The 13,426-nt window shown below is 38.1% G+C and overlaps 2 protein-coding genes across 2 annotated transcripts; one reads left to right on the forward strand and one right to left on the reverse strand.

Annotated features, from left to right (window-relative positions):
* Positions 1 to 110: 110 nt before the first annotated feature.
* smim8 (small integral membrane protein 8) lies at positions 111 to 2,115 on the reverse strand. Its single transcript, XM_033649028.2, has 2 exons — positions 1,844 to 2,115; positions 111 to 357 (listed from the first exon to the last, which is right to left on the reverse strand). Exons 1-2 carry the CDS (start codon positions 1,970 to 1,972, stop codon positions 199 to 201), a joined length of 288 nt encoding a protein of 95 aa, XP_033504919.1. The 5' UTR covers positions 1,973 to 2,115; the 3' UTR covers positions 111 to 198.
* Positions 2,116 to 3,748: 1,633 nt separating this feature from the next.
* Positions 3,749 to 9,737, forward strand: gjb7 (gap junction protein beta 7). The gene is made up of 2 exons (XM_033649027.2): positions 3,749 to 3,935; positions 7,097 to 9,737. Exon 2 carries the CDS (start codon positions 7,112 to 7,114, stop codon positions 7,904 to 7,906), a length of 795 nt encoding a protein of 264 aa, XP_033504918.1. The 5' UTR covers positions 3,749 to 3,935; positions 7,097 to 7,111; the 3' UTR covers positions 7,907 to 9,737.
* The last annotated feature ends 3,689 nt before the right edge of the window (positions 9,738 to 13,426 follow it).

The following is a 13,426-nucleotide window of genomic DNA, read 5'->3' on the forward strand; positions in this document are numbered from 1 at the left end:
TTTTTCCATCATAGATATTTTTATTACACTAAATTTGAAAACAATCTGATTTTGTCTTGGATTTTTTTTCTCCCAGCTGTGGTTTCAAGCATTTGAGCAGACTTAAAAGGTTTCAGTCCACTCAGGTTTTAATTTCCCTCTGTCATAACAAAATATAAACACACATACACACACAGTGTTAAACAATATGTTGTGCCATCAGTCCCATTTGGAGGTCTTCCTCTTCATGTATCTCTCTCCTTCGCTGTCGATGGCCTCGTACAGCTGCTGGTCGTTTTCTTTCATGGCGTGCATATAGCCCAGGTAGCCCACACACAAGGTGATGGTCACCAGTCCAAACGCCATCACTGGTTTATTCTGCAAAACAACACAGTGTTGTGTCACAGTGAATGTCTGGAGGAGATTTATCCTGTAGCCTGATGAACTATCTCATTTTGCATCAGTGAAATAATAATGACTCACCCATTAATAACAGATAGGTATTTCCAGTTGGGGGATATATTTCACAGTACTTGTGTCACTCAAAATAGTTGCCTGATATTTTATGAGGCTGATGTTGAGCTTAAAGCCCCAAATTAGTTAAGGGGAAAGATGTTTCTCAGCTAATTCTGCATTATTACACATTTTCAATTCATAAAAAGGTGCACTAAACATCATTTCAAGATGTCTACGGATTGCTTTAGACTCATTTTTAGATTTATTGAAATTTTAAAAAGGGCAGTGCCACTGTTCCCTTGTGAACCCTCTTAAAACAGTCAGGATTAAAGCTCCATTGGCATCTGAGAAAATAACCTCAATTCAAAGCTACTTATAGCCTTTTTTTGCTGGTGAAAACTTTGAGATGTGGTTGAAAGCTCCAGAAAACAGTGTTGTAATACATTTTTTGAAGGTCTTGTCTCATGCTCCACTGTATTTTTACTCTGTCTTGTCTTCATCTCACACAAAGAGAACTTTGGATACTTCAGCTCCTCAGAAAATTCCAGTATATATAAAAGTCCCCTCCGCAATTCTTTTTGGTTACTATGGATTATTTTGCACAATGAATGAATATTACATACATTGTAAAGCATTGTATTTAATGTCTCCTCTGCTGGTGGACTGTCACAGTAAGAGTATGCATGTATAATATGATGTTAATTCCACTAAAGAAGAGACTTGATGATCACTAAAATTAGGTAGGGAAAAAAGTGGACAGGTTAGTATCTGCTCTCAAAAAAAAAAATGTCGTGAATGGGTTGCATTTCTACATTGTATTGTATTGTATTGTATCTTGCAGTGTGGGACTTGCGCTAATCAGGACTTGGTCTTGTCTCGGTCTTGATACACTCAGGTCTTGGTCATGACTTGGTCCCAGTTTAGGTTGCCTTGCCAAAAAGGCAAGTAAGTGGTCCTTGACTGAAGACTTTTAAAATCATTTATGGGTAAATAATGAACTTTTATGCACAGACAACAGACAATTCGACAGTCTTTTACCTTTCCAGACAATAGAGATACATCCACGTCTGTTACTGTAAATTGCTTTACTTTCCCTGTTTTAGTGTTATGCACTGCCTGCATGTCTTTTAATTTATCTCCAAACTGTAAACATTAAAAGGACGACACAAGAGCGAGGACAATATAGAAAAACAAACAAACAAACAAAAAACAAATTATTTTGTAAGTTAATTGAAATGTTATAATTTAAAGACAGAGTAACAAAATGATTTATTGAAACATTTTGGCGCTGCATGTCTGCATGTTATACTAGCTATGCAGAGGTTATGCTCAATTTTAAGCAGTAGAAACAAGTGTCAGCGTTATTTGACTCAAAGACCAGCTAACTGAGTGTGTGTTTGTGTCTTACAGGTTTAATGAAGAGTTCAGGGTTGAAAGCTCGGAACAGAGTGGTGGTCTGTGCGCCTCTCAGCCCGGGGGTCCTGAAGCCCTTTTCCGCGGGACTCTCCTTCCCTTTACCGACCTCTTTATCCGACATGTCCGTCAGACCTGTGAACAGCAGCTCTAAGGAGAAATATACGATAGAGAAGCTTGGTAGATAAACATTGCAGACTTTTGGACTACGCTGCCTCCCTGGACGCAGCCATGTCGCAAAGTCAAAGACGACTGTGAGGAGTTAGAAGAAGAAGAGGAGAGTGGTGAATATACGGCGTCAAAGGCCACAGCGCCCCCAGTGGTTATGAGCGGGTGATACCATCTATCGAGTGGCAGGGCCACCCTACTGTGGGAGGAAGTTGGAGGACCCGGAGATAATAGACTAATTTAAAGTTCTTAATGCAGACAAAAATGGCTTTATTAATATTAGGCCTATTATGTAGGCTATTGAGATACTGGATCATTATTATTATGCACAGGGGTGGAGCAAGAGGGTGGCGTTTGGGGCTTCAGCCATTTCCAAAGCCCCAAAATCTGTGCCATATTCTAAAGAAATATCAGGAACTGAGTGATTGTTCATCCATTGGCCTAATATTTTACTCAGAGAATTACAGACCACATTAGCATTGTTGAGGATCCTTAATTTGTAGTTAGACCAGCCCAGATTATTATGGTACGGATACAAATTTGTCAGATAAACATTCATCCTGTGAATTCCACTTCAGCTTAGTGTCACAAAAATCCATTGTAAGATTAGTAATATTATTCACACTAAATTCCTACCCTATCTATGATATGTAACTTAAAAATGGTAACATCTGACACTTTTTTTGCACCCTTTAAGGTAGCAGGAGTGAAACTGAGGACCTTTCCACACCTGAAAGTCTAACCCAAAGATTGCATTTTTGTTACATTGTGTACATTTAAGCTGTTTACTGTTAGTTTCACATTGCAATTATGCGAGTGCACTAAAGAACTATTCATACTTATGTCCTGTTGTCATCACCTAAGTGAGGCACGTCTTCCTATACTTGGCACTTAGCCCTGAATGTTTCATGTGTGGCTCCACCACTGCTGATGTATAAACATGTAAACAGTATTTTTCCGTTGTGGGTGATTTTAAATACTTCATAAAAATGTAGGTAAACTTTAACAAGTCATGATATTTTATAAGCTGAGTGTGTAAAAGTTTAATTTGCATTAGTAACATAGAATGAAACATACATAGAATTAAAAAGGAGATTGTACTTTCTTGCATGTAATACTGCAGTAGGGAAGTACTGATGGTTTTCACGATGATTTGACAGGTATCCCAGTTTACCTCACTTTACTCAAATAGACTATTTACATGGGAACAGCGCCCCCAGTTATTGGAACAGCTCACTGAAAATATCCTTCCGATTCTCTTTGTTGTTGGATAAATTCCAGCTTTGTGGGCAATCTACAAATATAATGTTTCAACTACCACAGGCACACATGAAGAAAATGGGAACCACAATCAAAGTAGACCTATTAAAGGCTTTGGGATGTTTTTCAAGAGTGTACTGAACCTGTCAAATAAGACACACAGGCACCAGGGAGACACAGACCTGAGGTTACATGTATTATTCACCAGCAGTGCCATGCGATCTGACTCTCATCAAAGTTACATGAGTCAGTCCAGGTGACAGAATAAGCAAATAAAACACATTTGATGCTGTGTGTATTTTAAGGTCATTTCTCCTCCCACACTGAGCCTGAACAGGACAGACAGTGGATATTATTTGCATTAGACAGCTCCATGGTGATGTCTGTGTACACACACACACACACACACACACACACACACACACACACGCTTTACTTCATACATGCTCAACAGGTGATGTGGAAGATAGTAAAGTCTGTGCGTTAAAAACAAAACAGAAAGTGTGTGATATAGCTGATATCACAGTAGGCTATAGTTTGTTATGAGTGTGGTTGAATAGGGCGTGGCACAGAGCTGTCCCCTGCAGGTGTGCACACAGCAGAGGACACACGGCACAGGTACCTGCTATCACAGAGGAGAGATCCCCTGGGCACCATCGGTAAGTTTCTGCAAACATCTCTCTTTGAATAAAATTTGCTCAGCTTTATATGAATTATTTGATCTTTTACTAAGATGACATATCAGTGTCTATTAAATGAAAAGTAAACATTATAGCATTAGGCCTATAGTGTGTGATGAGCTCTGTCCTTACGGCTACCTACCTGTTACAAACATACAGTGAACCACATAACATCTATCAAACTGTGTTAAATGTCGGATGCTTTGAAAGAATTCCTATGATTAGCCTATATTCAGAAGATTAATAAATTACACTAACAGTCCCTACAGTAATAATACTGTAGTAGCCTATCAGTCAGCATAAAAAGCTCTCTATTGGGCACAGACATTTTTAAGGGACTGTTCTTCAATTGAGAGAGGAAGGGGGATGGCTGCCGTGTGTCTTCGTTTTTTGTTTTGTTCATTTTTGTTACCCTCCCAAAAGCTACAAATATTTTTCCTTGAGTCTCCCTGGAGTGACTGGTAGAAATCACATGACATCCTGGAGGTAAAAAAAAAAGGCCTCTTCCTTTTTTTATACTCTTGTCCTGCATGCTGGTTACTTCATGCAAACAGTTTATTTTTGGCAAAATTTTAAATGACATGTAGAATAAATTAATTTTGATGTTTTTTTTTTATGAGGGAAGTGTTGATCTAACATGATGTATCCAAGGACCATCTAAAATTTGAAAATTCAACAATTATTTTTGTTTTTATAGCTTCTGGCTATGATAAATGGTGTTATTTTGGCGACACCCTATCCAGCCACACTCAAAACAAACTGTAGCCTACCGTGTGATATCAGCTGTATCACACACTTTCTGTTTTGTTTTGAACACATAAACTTTACTGTGAATTCCAAGAACAGGTGTGATCGCAGTTTGGAAGGCACCTTTTTGTCTCCCCCAATAAAACAATGTAATCTCATGCAACAGTTTGTGTGAAATCCTATGAATTAGCGCCCCACAGTTGATGTTATGTACTTGACATAAAGTTACGTAGTTTAGGTTTATGTAAGTAAAGGTACTGTGGTTAGGTTTAGGAAAAGAAACATGATGACGACGGACCCTTAAATGACTTAAAGAAAGTTCATACGGTTCTGAACAGGTCTCCTCGGTGAAAGTCCTGTGTTTTGTTACCCTTCCACCATCTCAACCATCCATCTTACTTTATTCTTCGCTTTGGTCAGTGCATTGGTCACATGATCGCAGTCCTCCCAAATACACAGGTTTTACACATAATTTCTGGCTCATCTTTACGCAGGATATGTACCAATTTTGGTGCATTACTTTTTCATAAGAAAACGTACAAACATTGCATGGGAACAGCCTGAATACAAACATGAAAGTAGCAGAGGACTTTTATTTTGACAAAAGCGAAGACATTTACACCATAAATTGAGGCAAAACAGCACAAATTGGTGCGTACAAATCCCCAGAATGCAGGTAATTAAGTGTCTGATGCTCAAAATTTTCTGGCAAAGTAAATTTTCGGTGACATTTTGATCTGAAAAAAACAACAACAACCCTTTGGTAGTTAGATATGATCTAAACCAGAATTCTGCCGCTGTCAACAACAGATGAGGAGATAACTGTGGAGAAAGTGAAACCTATGATCAGAGTAATCATTTGTCTGACTCATACTCACATTGGGCTCACTTCTATAATGAATTTAATAGTGAAAATAAACTATTTCTGGGGTCCCCCTGAAACTCTTTCAAGGATCCCTGGAGGTCCCTGAACCCCTGGTGGGAAACCATAGTTCAAATTCTGTAATCTGATAAAGAATTTCAGCTGTGTTGCCACTGGAAACATATCTACAAGATGTTTAAAAGCTATGTGCATAAAGTACGACAGGATATGATACAAAACATTGAAAATCCTGGTCATTTCACTGAATCTAATGGGTCACAGAACTTGGTGTAACACTAGCTCTAGTCTTTACATAGCCCTGAGCAATATGTGTAAATACGCCATACTTGTGTGAATGTGCAGCACCACATTCGACCAATCATCGGGGGTGGATAACCCACCACCCAGCTGTTGGTTTGTGGTCATTTGAATATTTGCAAATTTATTTGCTCTACTGACGCACAGTATCAGCTGCAAGATTCCAACTGCCATCCTAACAGTGGAATAGGGAAGAAGACAGGTGGCAAAATATTTATGAAATAAAGACAAGACAGGAGGCCACACTATGCTGCCTTAATTTGAACAGAGACATGATTCCCTATTGTAGATTATCATGAATGTGTTGAGCAGATTTTCTGTTAATGCTACACTGTCCTCTAAACTATAGCCTTGTGGGACTGTGCCAGTGTTTTTGGAAAGTGTCAAATTATTTTCGTAATGTAGTGTAATGAATTAAAATCAGTGGCTTCCAGGAACATGGTCATCAGTACTGAATATATAAAGTATGTCATTTGTGTTCATTTGTAATTAAAAAAAAAAGAAAATGAAAAACACTAGTATATTTCTGTACACAAATATCCTTCTGCTTTGCTTTATCTTTAAATGATTGGAAATCAGTGGCTTCTAGGATTGTAGCCATCCGTATTGTTTATAAAGTATGTCATTTATGAAATATTTTTTAAAAATGCAAAAATACTGGTATATTTCTGTACACAAATATCCTACAGTACCTGCTGTGCTATATTTTGTATGCGATGCATGGAAATCAATGGCTTTTAAGAACAGGGTCGTCAGTTTTGTTTATATTAAGTATGTAATTTGTGTTAATTTGTAATTTGAAAAAAGAAAAGCAATAACTCTGGTATGTTTCTATAAATAATAACCAACAGCTCCTGCTATGCTATATTTTGTATGGAATGAATGGAAATCAATGGCTTCCAGGAACAGGGTCATGCATTTTATACATATTAGGTCTGTTACTTTTTTGTAAATTAAAGGGAAAAAAAGCAAAAATACTAGTAGATTTATGTACACAAATATCCCACACTTCTGCTGCGCTATATTTTGTATGCATTGAATGGAAATCAATGGCTGCCAGGAATGTGGTCATCAGTACTGTGTATATACAAGTATGTCACCTGTGGTAAATTCGTCAAAAAATGCAAAAACATTGGTATATTTCTGTAAACAAACATTTAACAGCCCCTGCTATGCTTTATTCAGTTCCAACTGTTGGTTTATTTCCTGACAGGAGACTCAGAGGAAGATGAACTGGGGCTTTTTGGAGAACGTCCTCAGTGGGGTGAACAAATACTCTACTGTGATTGGGCGCATCTGGCTCTCTGTGGTCTTTCTCTTCAGGATCCTGGTGTACGTGGCGGCGGCCGAGCAGGTGTGGAAGGATGAGCAGAAGGATTTCGTGTGCAACACCCGGCAGCCCGGCTGTGAGAATGCCTGCTTCGACCAGTTTTTCCCCATCTCCCAGGTGCGGCTCTGGGCCCTGCAGCTTATCATGGTCTCCACCCCATCCCTGCTGGTGGCCCTGCATGTGGCCTACAGGGAGCACCGGGAGGCCAAACACAAGCGGAAATTGTACAAGGACAAAGGGAGCATTGATGGAGGTCTGTTCTGCACCTACATCATCAGCCTGTTCTTCAAGATAAGCTTTGAGGCAGGCTCCCTGCTCGCTTTCTACTTGGTGTACAATGGCTTTGAGGTGCCCATGCTGCTCCGCTGCAGCCAGAGTCCCTGTCCCAACACAGTGGACTGTTATATCTCCAGAGCCACAGAAAAGAAGATCTTCCTGTACATCATGGGATGCACATCCATTCTGTGTATCATTTTGAATTTTGTGGAGCTCCTATACATTGTATGGAAGCAGCTGTGGAAATGTTTCACCAGGCGGTACGTCCCTATCAAGGAGAAGGCTGTCAGCGACTGCCAGCCATCTGTTTCCATTGTCAACAGGTTTGTCTCTGCTGAGTGTGAGCCCATAGTAAACAGAGAGGACAGCAGCGCACAGCCTGCATCCACCGCTGAAAACCAGCCTGTCAAGTCTTAAAGGGCTGGGACTGACTGGAAGCTCATGTTCCCATGTCAAAGTGCAACTACAGTGAAACCTTGTGTACCTGACAAATTAACATGAAAACTGCTCACACGTGTCACTTTTTACAATCTGTGCTGTAGAAAAGAGCTGTAAAAGATTTATTGACATAACTGGGCATAAACAGAGAAAAGTTATAGCCAGCTGTATCATTCATTAGTGTGAACAGACTAATTACAGATATTGATGAACAGTCAAAACACTGATGAAAGTTATGTCGATATCAAACTTTGTCTAACTCTACACTGGACCCAATCTCTAAAGATTCCGTTTTGCTGAAGACATGATTTTAACTCAAATTCAACATCTTTCCTTTTTTGTTAAAGGGACAGTTCACCCCTGAATCAGAAATACATAATTTTCCTCTTACCTGTAGGGCTACTTATCAGTCTAGACAGTTTTGGTGTGAGTTGCCGAGTGTTGGAGATATCGACCACAGAGATTTCTGTCTTCTCTCAAATATAATAGTTAACTAGACGGCACAAAAAAAAAGTGTTTAAAAACCCTTTTGTGAGTAGTTTCATGTAGGAACTATTTTCTCTCCTCTGAAATACACCTACCAAGTGCATAGCCACTGCTAGCCCACCTAGCACCACTGAGCTAGCTAACATTACAACTCAGCAAAGGAGGATGCCATTAATGTTTACATCTTGAGCCTTTCATCCATAAGTAGATGCACATTTCCTTCTGCGCAGTGATATGGTCTGTTGTGATGATAATAATAATAATAATAACAATAATAATAATAATAATAATAACAATGATAATCTCAGGTAGGGCTTAAAAACCACAAAAATGCTATTTCTTGGCATGTTTACTGGGAATGATGGCAGAATGAAGCCTCATGAAGCAGTTTCTTTATTTTCTGAGCCCACTAGATGGCGCTCTTGGTTTAAAGAGAGAGGCTCAAAGAATAGCAATTCAGTGTGCTTTCAACCTTTTGTTGAACAAAAGGTGCCATCTAGTGGGCTCAGAAAATAAAGAAAATGCTTCATGAGGCTTCATGAGGCCATCACTATTTACCGAGCAGAGAGACACAATCAAAGACACAAGTTGCATCATGGTAAATGTCGGGTCCAGTGTGTTTGGACTATACAGACTGAAATCATGCACAATATAGCCCTGTTTCCTCCAAACACTTTTGGTACAGCACCTCTGGAACCAAAAGTAACTTCAGACACGGTACCTAGACCCTAGGCCTGTTTAGCATTCCCATTGCAAACAGTACCCTTAAGTGTGGGCAAGGTTGTTGTCACTCACTGCTCTGTCCAGCACTCGCTGTATTTCCTGGCTCTTCACTGGTGACACAGATGGAAGTCTGCCACTCATTTAATTTCACAGAAAGGGGTTGTGCACCAGCATTTTCAGAACAAAATAGAACAGGCTGTAGTGAGAATCTCTCTCCATGGGATATTGAAAAAATAGTGGATTTGTGCATTTAGTCCATCTCAGGCAAGCGCAGGAGTTTAGGGTTGCCATAGTCCACAGGAACAACACACAGCCCTGAGCAGAGTGACCGTTCTCTATTGACCAATCAACAGACTGACACGAATGACAGGTTTTTTAGTTTCTATAACTAGTAATACTAGTTACTAGTTATACTGCAGCTGCAGAGCTGGAGTTATGAGTGGTTATAAATATCTTGAATTATTTTGAGTTCATGTGAGATACAACAGCTACAAAACTTTGACCATAGAAATAAACTATATCTCTAGTTACCTTCTGATTAATATGAGGCCCAAAATATTCAGTGTAAAACAAAAATCACGAAGAATCAGCCTGTTTTTGTTGTTTTGTTTTTGTTTTTTTCTCCAGCAATATGTGGGCGAAACAGGGTGGATGTGATTGGCTGTTGCTTTGGCCTGAATGACAGTGATGTCCTAATGAAGCCTCATGAAGCATTTTCTTTATTTTCTGAGCCCTCTAGGTGGTGCTCTTGGTTTAAAGAGAGAGGCTGAAACAATAGCAATTCAGTATGCTTTCAACCTTTTGTTGAACAAAAAGTGCCATCTAGTGGGCTCAGAAAATAAAGAAAATGCTTCATGAGGCTTCATTTGGCCATCACTACTGAATGAGTGGACAGCCAATTACAGAACTATTTATGCACTGTTTATCTTGATTGACAAAGAAAAAGGGCATTTGAAAAAAAAAATGCTGGAATTGAATATTCTAATATTATGCATCATGTAATGGATTCATTCACAATTTCATTGTTATATAATATATTGTGCCTGTATTCCTTTATCTGATCTAAAAAAAACATTTTAATAATAAACAAAACAAAAAAAAATCTTGTTGGAGGTAATTTAGGCTGCATGTAATTCTGACATGATGCTGGACATCAGTGTGTCACACACATCCTGACTGCCAACAAGCGTCAGAAGATAAATATCGATGTCTGATTTCTCAGCTGATCATCTGAGAATCTGTCAATCAACTGTTCATCACAAATTACTTGACCTCTCTCCACTACAGTTCTAATTTTGATCGGTAACAAATGATGACTTACGTATGCATTCAAAGTAATTGGTAATGTAGTAATAGAAAGTGAAACTAAAATATTTTGTGTACAAGTGCCAGCCAGAAAGGAAAATCAGAAACTAACAAGATTAAAACTTTTTGCTCATTAATGATCTGTTAGCCTCCTTTAAGCTGTAGTAACAAGCAAATAATAATATCTAACAGGACAAAGGTTGTGTGTATTCTGAAAATGTTTCATGGTTCCAGACACATTGATCTATCATTTGGCAACACTGATTGGTTTCTTTGAGAGGATGAAGTGACTGACTTATATCATCAAAAGCAATATTTTGCAGCAATCGGTATGCGTGTATGATGCATGACAAAGTATATATTTTTATTTAAAATGAGACGCATCAAACTTAAGATTAGCCAGCCTATTAGTTATCCTTTGTATAGATTTTGTAAAGGTGCAGTTTCTGTTTAACATGTATACTATTCAAATGCTAATTGTATATTATTGCTTCTGAACATGTTAAGTGTGATAATAAATTATTTATACACCTTTAACTAAATGTGTTTTTCTTTCTGAACCACAAAGTGAACACACAATGTAATAGATCGTGAAATGACTCCTATGAGCACTTTGTCCCTGTCATTACACAACAATTCACTTTTAAGACGATTCTATTCAGCCTTACAAGTACTACACAGTAGGTCTTTTTTTTTATAGGGTAGTTCAACATTTTGTTAGATGCAGTTCATCTATAGGTATAAAAAGCAAAAAACATGAGTAGTTCTAGAATTTTTTGTGTAGACTGAATAAAACATATTGAGCCTCATGCAGGAATCTATAAACGAAAAGAATTTCTCCTATTTTGTTTGTAGCCACAATTTGTTCTTTTTTTTTCTTCTGGAATTCACCAATGTTTTCTTATTTTTGCTCTTCTCTTAGGTGAGAGAAAATCTTATGTGTGGTCAAGAGCACTCTCAAAGACAGGGGAAACCATTGCTTTCACAGTCCACAAACTGTTGTCCATCATGAGGAAACACAAGTTTTACATTTAAGGAACATTGAAAAAAATGCATTAATATCATATAATCAAATTTAGATTGTGTTTCAGAGTAATACAATGATTCCATCAATTAGAAAATGAATTGGTATTTGGCAAGTATTTTTTTTTTATAGTTTCATTTTTCACGCAAAAAAAAAATTTCATGGTTCCAGATTCTCAAATATGACGACTTGCTGCTTTCCCTGGTAGTTTATTTTTTTCTCAAGTTTTTTTATTGAGCCAAAGATGGAATTACATATATCATGTTGCAGTGTCTGTGCTCAGTTATTATTTTATTTTTTTCAACTAAATGCATTTGTACTTTAATACTTAAATACATTTCCCTTATTGTACTTGTATATTTTAACTTCAGTAATATTTTCAATGCAGGACTTTTACTAGTAACAGTACTTTTACAGTGTGGGATTAGTGCTTTTAATTAAATGAAAGATCTGAATACTTCCTCCACCACTGCTGCCACAGGTTGTTTTTCATTGCTTGGTTTTCAATTTTCCTGTAACACCAGTACTGACAGTCTGAAACATTATTAACTTTATCTCACGTTTTCTCACGACTGCAAAGCATCTTCTTACAGCGTTTTTGGTGGCTTCTCTCCAATTCTTGGCCATGTGCCAGAGTCTTTGCACACAATGACACACCTGCCCTTATATAGTGTTTATGAGGTGTTGCCTATGCTAATAGGCTACTTACAACCAAGTAGGATTCATCATTCAGTACAGCTGGGTAAGAGCAGATTTAGATGGTTGAGAACAATCGGTGGATCTGGAGTTGACTTCTTTTATTTTTTTATTTAACTGAAAATAAGAGAAAATATAAGACATTTAGGAGAATGTTGCTGGATGAGGCGCAGTGTGTTGATTGGTAAGATGCTGGCAGGCATAGGGCTTGGTGATATGGAGAAAACAAGGTATGAGTATCATTTTTGAAGTACACTGATGAGCCAAAAAATTAGAACCACTGTTGGGTAATGTGAATAACATTGATCATGTTGTTACAATGCAATATTTTCCTGGGCAACTTTTGGTCCAGAAATTCATGAGGATGCCACCTGATGCACTCGACCCACCTGAACACCTTTTCAGATCAAGTAGCTCTCCTCATGGCTTCCAGTAGGAAAATGCACCATGCTACACTGCAGAGACCACTCGGGAATGGCCCAAGGAATATGACAAAAAGCTAAAGGCATTGATTGGGTGGGCACTGCCACAAGGAGTGCCATTGCCATTGGGTGGGTGGAGGGAGTCAAGTGGAATCCACATGAATGCAATGACCAAAGGTCTCCCAGCAGAACATTGCATTGTAGCAAAAATGATCAATGTTAGTCACTTCATCACTGGTTTTAATGTTTTGGCTGATCAGTAGTGATCGTCTCATGAAGCCTCATGAAGTATTTCCTTTATTTAAAAAAAAAAAAAAAAAAAAAAAAAAAGCTTCATGAGGCTTCGTTTGGCCATTACTACTGATCGGTGTATTGTAGGGTTGACTATTGGTTCTTTCACAAAATGTCTAAAGAATGAGTTTTTTGATGAGTAATCATCAGTAATGTGGATAAATGGCTAAGGTCGGGTAAATTATGAAAATAACATCACTTTACTGTAATGCAGCCCCGAAGATCAGCAACCAACACTTACGATCTCTCCCAAAGATTTAAGACAATAACTAGTCTCATATCATATCAATACTACACTGATGTATTGTGCAGCCCTAACTTCCAGTTTTTATGCTAAGCTAAGCACAAAAAAAGATTGCGAAAATGAGTGATGAACACAGGACCAATTAATCAACATTCTGAATTACTTCAAAATACAAAGAAACCCATTTTCAAGTTCAGAAATCATATAACTACATCATATAGCCCATTTGTTTTTTAATAATTCCAGAAGTTCCACAAAATCATTTTCCATTCAGTGTACATGCAGCAGATCCAAACTTCACACCATAA

The sequence above is a fragment of the Epinephelus lanceolatus genome, chromosome 13, assembly GCF_041903045.1.
Source record: "Epinephelus lanceolatus isolate andai-2023 chromosome 13, ASM4190304v1, whole genome shotgun sequence".
Taxonomy (NCBI): Eukaryota; Metazoa; Chordata; class Actinopteri; order Perciformes; family Serranidae; genus Epinephelus; species Epinephelus lanceolatus.